Source organism: Portunus trituberculatus, chromosome 7 (assembly GCF_017591435.1).
Source record: "Portunus trituberculatus isolate SZX2019 chromosome 7, ASM1759143v1, whole genome shotgun sequence".
NCBI classification, from domain to species: domain Eukaryota; kingdom Metazoa; phylum Arthropoda; class Malacostraca; order Decapoda; family Portunidae; genus Portunus; species Portunus trituberculatus.
The window spans coordinates 7,509,044-7,516,543 of record NC_059261.1 but is presented as its reverse complement, the minus strand read 5'-3'; the positions used below and the strand labels follow the sequence as shown (position 1 = coordinate 7,516,543).

The 7,500-nt window shown below is 50.5% G+C and overlaps 1 protein-coding gene across 1 annotated transcript in view; it reads left to right on the top strand.

Annotated features, from left to right (window-relative positions):
• Positions 1–5,266, top strand: part of LOC123498737 (transient receptor potential channel pyrexia-like) — a 5,330-nt gene extending 64 nt beyond the window's left edge. The window contains exons 2-4 of the mRNA XM_045246143.1: positions 1,233–1,421; positions 1,573–3,172; positions 3,761–5,266. Coding sequence (XP_045102078.1) covers positions 1,382–1,421; positions 1,573–3,172; positions 3,761–4,157 — 2,037 coding nt within the window. The 5' untranslated portion in view covers positions 1,233–1,381 and the 3' untranslated portion in view covers positions 4,158–5,266. The remainder of the gene's footprint in view (positions 1–1,232; positions 1,422–1,572; positions 3,173–3,760) is intronic.
• The last annotated feature ends 2,234 nt before the right edge of the window (positions 5,267–7,500 follow it).

The window sequence follows — 7,500 nt, the reverse complement described above, 5'->3', positions numbered from 1 at the left end:
GTGTGTGTGTGTGTGTGTGTGTGTGTGTGTGTGTGTGTGTGTGTGTATTGGTTAGTAGTAGTAGTAGTAGTAGTAGTAGTAGTAGCAGACGTTGTTGTTGTTGTTGTTGTTGTTGTTATTGATGTTGTAGTAGTAGTAGTAGTAGTAGTATACGTTGTTGTTGTTATTATTATCATTATTATTATCATTAGTAGTAGTAGTAGTAGTAGTTTGTCTTGTTGTTGTTGTTGTTGTTGATAATGTTTTTGTCATCACCCAAGTAGCCAGGACGGAAGCAGCAATAATGGGTTGAAGCTTGACAAACCTTCGTTTAGGAAAGAGACGGGAAGGAAGCGGCCGGTTGTGCAGAGTGGTTCATGACTGGCAGGGGGTCAGTCACTCATCACGCTGCTAGTGGTGAACCAAGAGCGACCTTTAATAGTAGTGGAGCGGGCTGAGTGGGCGTGCTAGTGATGAACTATTTGAAAACACCAATAACTTCCACTGCAATCTGTCAAACTATCACTGGAACCTTGAAAACACCAATAACTTCCACTGCAACCTGTCAAACCATCACTGGAACCTTGAAAACACCAATAACTTCCACTGCAGCCTGTCAAACTATCACTGGAACCTTGAAAACACCAATAACTTCCACTGCAGCCTGTCAAACTACTAGAACCTTGAAAAATACCCTTAAAAACCCCAATAACTTCCACTGCAGCCTGTCAAACCATCACTGGAGTCTTAAAAAACAGGTAAACAAGCGTGTCTCGCCCACTCAGCCAGGAACACACAGTATATAGAAGACAGAAGAAGATATTATTGTCAGACACGTTATTAGGATCTTCAAGGTGCAAATGAAAGGATCGCTTGCCAAGACGCTCATCAAGGAGAGAGAGAGAGAGAGAGAGAGAGAGAGAGAGAGTCATTATTACCATCAATGATTCATGAGTAGGGAGTGCCCCCCACACTAGCAACACACTATTAACACCTCACACCTTCACCCCTCACCCCATCAACCCCTCACCCCGTCACCCCGTCACCCCGTCACCCCGTCACCTCCGCTACTCTCCAATGGGTCTCGTGATGACGCGGGTTTCCGAGGCTATGTTTACGCTTCTAGTGACAAACTGGCAACATTTTTTATTCCATGGGGAGAAACACTCAACACGCCCTCAAACACCCGCGTCACTCCTACAACAGCCTTTTCAGAGTGAGTAAAGTGTTCGCCTACACTTTTCTTCCCCCAGACTCACTGCGTGGTTATGGACACTTGCATCTTTACGGAAGGGTGATGGTCCTTGCAAGTCAGTGCCCTGTCTGTTCCTCCCTGCAGCAAGGGTGACCAGCGGCAGGGTGAGGCGGGGCTCCACACCCTGCCCGGGCCGCGACAGTCACCATGAACTCTTCCCTCAGGTCCAGACACTTCAGTTTCCCTGGTGAGTGGTGAGTGGTGAGTGGGGAGTGTGTGGAGCAGTGCATGGTGTTTGGGGTGGGCTAGCTTGGGGGTCTGGGGTGATGTGAACACCAGTGCACACACCGCCACGGCTGCTGGTGTTGTTATATGGCTGTGTTGTCTCTGTCCTGAAGGAGACAAGCGTGGCAGCGTCAACGAGCACCTGGACAGTCTGTTCGCCGCCATCGAGACGCGCTCCCTGGACCAGCTGCGGGAGTGCCTGCGTCAGGAGCCTCAGGGCATCAATGGCCACGGCGGACCCTTCTACGTGACGCCGCTGCACTCCGCCGTGGAGGCGGACTGGGTGGAGGGCGTGAGGGAGCTGCTGGAGCAGGGGGCGTCCGTCTGCGTCAGGAACCAGTACGACCAGACGCCACTGCACTACGCCGCCACGGCGCGCCAGCAGGCCATCGTCACGCTGCTGCTGCACTGCCACACCAGCGCGGCGGCCGTCAATCTGCAAGACATGCGGGGCAGGTCACCGCTGCACGAGGGCGCGGCCGCCGCCTGCCTGCCGGTGGTGAGGCAGCTGCTGGATAGGGGCGCCGCGGTGGCCGCCCACGACAAGCAGGGCGAGTCGCCGCTGCACAAGGCGGCCAAGGCGGGCGCCCTGGAGGTGATGGCGGCGCTGATGGCGGCGGGGTCAGACCTGCGGGAGAGAGACCTGCGGGGCATGTGCGCCTTGCGCTGGCTGGCGCTCTCCACCCACAACGGTCTGCCGCGCCTCCTGGACCACCTGCTCCTCACCAGCGGCGCGGGCAGCCGCCACTCGCCCGTCACCTTCGACTTCCCTGCGCTGGTGCCACACTCCGGCGCGCAGCAGTGCCACCTGCTCTCCTACTTCATCGAGACGCACCACCGTGAGCTGCTGACGCACCCCGTGTGCCACGCCTTCCTCCTCATCAAGTGGAAGAGAGGCAAGCTGGTCTTCCTCGGGTACCTCCTCTACTTCGTCCTCTACGCCTTACTCACCACCCTCTTCATATTCATGCGCCAGCTCGGGGGCTGCGCGGCGCACCTCGTGCACATCCCCAACGCCACACACGACGCCGCCACCGCCGCCGCCGCCACCACCGACCACTGCCTCTCCCCCCGGGGCCTGCAGGGAGTGCAGGTGCTGCTGTGCGTGATGACGCTGCTGCTGCTGGTGACGCAGCTCAACCGCCTCAGGATCCAGGGGTGGGCGTGCCTCAGAGCCCCGAACTACTGGCTGCAGCTGACCTCAGCCGTGGGCGTGTCGAGCCTCCTGGCTTCGTCCTGGCGGGCGGGCGTACACGGGGCGGCCGCCTGGGAGCACCACGTGGGCACCGTGGAGCTGCTGCTGCTACAGCTGCAGTTCCTCCTCATCCTGAGGAAGTACCCCTCGCACGGCCTGTACGTGGCCATGTTCATCCGCGTGGCGGAGGACTTCCTGAAGCTGTTCTTCGTGTACTGCACGCTGCTGGTCACCTTCACCGCCACCATGTTCCTGGTGTTCAACACGCGGCCGCAGCACGATCCCGTGTACAGCAGGTGGCCGCTGCTCTTCCTGAAGAGCGTCACCATGATGGTGGGCTCCGTGGACGTCACCAGCCCATTAGCGGAACAGCTGGACCGCCTCCCCTACACCAGCTACCTTCTCTTCTTCTTGTTCATCCTCTTCATCCCCATCGTGCTGGCCAACCTGCTGGTGGCCCTCGCCGTCAGCGACATCCGGGAGCTGCGCGCCTCGGCACACCTCACGCGCCTGGCCAGGTGAGTCCCCCGCCATCTCCTCTCACCATCGAACTTGAGGTGCGCAAGACTGCGAGGCGTGCCCGCCTGCCGCAGCCTCCACGTGCTGCTGCCACCCGGCGGGCACGCCCCGGTGCACTATTCTCCCCCCCTTTCCCAAGAACAGGTGGAGGCAGGCAGGGGTACACGAGCCAGTCAGACAGAGAGAAGGACGAGCAAGGGGCAGCGATGGCAGGGCGTGGCAAGGAACTGCAGTGTGTGGTGAGCCTCGCACTGGCCGCTGTGGAGAACAAGTGACAAGTGGAGTGTGTGGAGGGAGTGAGGGAGTGGTCTGTGTGGTCCAGCAGGGCATCGCTGCGGCCACGGCAGGGGCTGCCTGAGTAGCTCCAGGCCAGCAGGGGTGAGGGGTGAAGGGGGAGGGAGGTGAGGGGTGGAGGGGAGGGAACTAAAAACTAAAGCTAGAACTAAGAGGTGCTCGCATGTTTCTTGGTTCAGTCTGTGAGAAGTGCTGACTTATTGCTGCCACAACACATCATTAAAAGCCTAACATTGCCACAGCTGTGCCGCAGCGTGCCCTGCAGGTGCTGACGCTGCTGCCTTCCCCAACAGCATGGTGGAGGCCATGGACAACATGGAACAGCTGTGTGACTTCCCGCTGCTGCGGCGTCTGGCGGGGTACTGCCGCTTGGACACCAAGGCCACGCAGGTGCGGCTGTGGCCCCAGCAGGACGCCCGCCGCCCGGCAGTCACGGTGGAGACACGCAGGCGGCACCCCAGCGCCTCTCGACGCCCGCGCTGGTGTGCGTGGCTGCTGCACCGCCTTCACCCGAGCTGCTACCGCGTGCACGTCCCCGCCGCGCTGCGGGAGGACGTGCTGGCGCGGGTCGCCGCCAGGGAGGCAGTGCCCGTCGACCCCAACAAGATGGACGTCCCTCGCGACTACAAGCTGCTGTTTGAAGAGATCGTCAGGAGACTCAAGCTCCTCGAGGCCGCTCACATGCACTAGCGCCCTGCCCGCCCGCCACGCCCGCCCACGCCACGCAGCTGTGGGGCAGGAGGCGCGGCGCTTAATGCCTCTCACCAGGCTGTGCGGTGGAGGAGTGTTGCAGGTTGCCAGAGTGACTGTGTGGGACTGTGTAAAGTGACTGTGTACTGCAGAGAGGTAGACACGACACACACTGATACATTGATACAGAGATTCATTCCTTGTCCTCTCACTAACACTGTAACACACACACACACACACACACACACACACACACACACACACACACACACACACACATTAATTATTACCTCCACACATTGCTCTCCTATTCACAACAGGAGGAAAAAGAAAAAAAAAGTATTGGAAAAAGGAAAACTGGAATAGACCACCCCTTCCTTCATTCACGGTAAAAGAAAACGGAATAAAAAAAATGTAACAGAGACAAAACTAAACCAATACTTCTGAGACGCGAGGAAAGAAAGAAAAAATAGTTTAGTCCACGATGAAAAAGAAGCAACAGAGTGAGAAAATGTGAACTTCCGAGAGAGAGAGAGAGAGAGAGAGAGAGAGAGAGTTACATAAGAGTTGTTTACATTTCACTCCTCCCACATCCTCAGTCAGCAACAGAAGGTAACTCGACCTGCAGTACCAGCCAATCACCACACGGTCACCACACAGTCACCAGTCACCACACAGTCACCACACAGTCAAATAACGAGTGGTAGTGAAAATAGAGACAAAAATAAACGTAAGTAGATGAAAATAATGATAAACTTGAAAAAAAGAATTGAAATGGTGACAGTCAGGTATACAGTCACCACACAGTCACCACACAGTCACCACACAAGCAGGAAAGTGTCAAATAACGAGTGATAAGTGAAAATAGAGAGAAATTAAAGAAAATAGATCAAAATAATGACAGTTTCTAAGATAATGGTGACAGTCAGATTTGCAGTCACCACACAGTCACCATTACCAGCAGAGGAGTGGTGAAATGTGAGTGGTGATTGATGGAGCCTGATGAAACAGTGACTCTCATTCTCAAACACGGAAAAAAAAGAAAACAAGACGAAAATAAAAAAGTAATAAAATAATTGTAAATAAAAGAAATAATAAGAAAAAATGCATAAATGGAAATGATGAATAGAGATTGTGAAAGAAAATGGATAAATAAAGAAAGAAAACGGGAAAACACGACATAGATGATAAAGATGATAATAAGAGCAGTAACCAAGGAAGAAAATAAACGAAATACATAGAAAAAAATAAATAAATAATGGATAAATATAAATGATAACTAGAAATTGTGAAAGAAAATGAATAAAGAAAGAAAGAAAACGGAAAAACACGACATAGATGATAAAGACAAGAATAACAGCAGTAACTTGAGGAAAAAAAAATAAAGAGAAGAAATAGAAAAATAGATAAAAATAATAACTAGAGATATTGTGAATGAAAATGGATACAGAAAGAAAGAAAACGGGAAAAACACGCCATAAATGATAAAGACAAGAATAACACCAATAATTAACGTACACACGAAGAAGAAGAAACAAAAATAGATAAAAAATGATAAGAAGATAAACTAATTAACTTTAAAAACGCGCATGATAGGAATAACAATAAGAGTAACCTTGAGTGTGTGTGTGTGTGTGTGTGTGTGTGTGTGTGTGTGTGTGTGTGTGTGTGTGTGTGTGTCATTCCTCTCTCAGCTCTCCTCCCGTCACGTACTCAGGTAACATATTGCTAATTAAAGGTGTGTGTTTTTTTTTACGTTAGTTTATGAAGCAGTTTAAGGTGTGGTGAAGGTCCAGTTAGGTTAATTAAGGTCATTTCAAGGTGTTGCTAAGGTTGTTGTATTAGTAGGTAAGGTTCAATTAGGTAGTTAGGCATTTAACCCCGCCAGTACTGAGACGCATTTTTACCTTGAGATTTGAGTACCATTAGACCATTTTATTGACATTAGGAAGGGTCTATGGAGGTCAGAAGATTAATGGCCACAGTCTTCACTATTTTATCCCTTCAGTACTGGGACACATTTTACCTTGAGATTTGTGTACCATTAGACCATTTTATTGACATTAGGAAGGGTCTATGGAGGTCAGAAGATTAATGGCCACAGTCTTCACTATTTTATCCCCTTCAGTACTGGGACACATTTTTACCTTGAGATTTGTGTACCATTAGACCATTTTATTGACATTAGGAAGGGTCTATGGAGGTCAGAAGATTAATGGCCACAGTCTTCACTATTTTAATCCCCCACATGAGTTTCTGAAGCTGTATAAAATCACCAAATAGTCACCAGAATGAATATAGAAATACGTCCTGGTACTGAAGGGGTTAAATACAAGTTAGGAACAGTCTAATTGGGTTGTTAGTAAAGTGGCAGCATTAATTTGTGTAGTTAGGTAGTTATTGAGCTGTTAGAGGCATAGATAAGCCAAAGAGAGCTTAGAAACAGTAGAATTGGGCAGTTAGGGGCAGTTAAGGATAGTTTTGTTAGGGGCAGTTAAGGATAGTTTTGTTAGGTTATGTAAAGAAAAAAACAACTATAATCGTGCAGTTAGATAGTTAGGAAATTGTTAGGGAGGTTGTGACATAGCTAAGATACTAAGATAAGGTCCAGTAAGGTCCATATCACCGCCGTGGTACAGTGGAACCATGCATGCTTTATGTCCGAGGGTCTCCAAGCGCACGGGTTCAAATCCTGCCTAAGGTTGGAGTGCAGGTGGGGTTTCTCACTCCTGGCAATGGTTTCCTAGCGGGTGGGCTTTGAAATAGAAAATAACACAAAAAAATACCCGTTTCAACCCAGAAACCCCTGATAAATCCCACAAGGTCTTAAAAAAAACAGGAAAATAGAAAACGAAGCAGAATGAAGAAATTTGAAGGCATTTTACACCCTCGTTTTCTATGACGGCTCTCGAACCTGCAAGGGGGAACTGGCACAAAAGTAGGCCTGTATTTATTTATTTTCTTAGCTTCGTGTTACCCTTGGCCAGCTTCTCCTCGTACATAAACAAGGCAGCAGGGAGCAATTGGGTAGTTGAGGGCAGTGCGGGGAGGGAGTTACGCAAAGGAGAGGCTTAGTGAGACAGTGATATTAAAGATAGTAAGATAGAAAGATAGTGCTTATCTTATCAGTTCTCAGGGTCAAAGACATGGCGGTGTACTGATAACAATTGTCTGAGAGAGAGAGAGAGAGAGAGAGAGAGAGAGAGAGAGAGAGAGAGAGAGAGAGAGAGAGAGAGAGAGAGAGAGAGAGAGAATCTGCTGAAGAATATTGATTGATAGATAAACAGTCAAACAGAGAGAGAGAGAGAGAGAGAGAGAGAGAGAGAGAGAGAGAGAGAGAGAG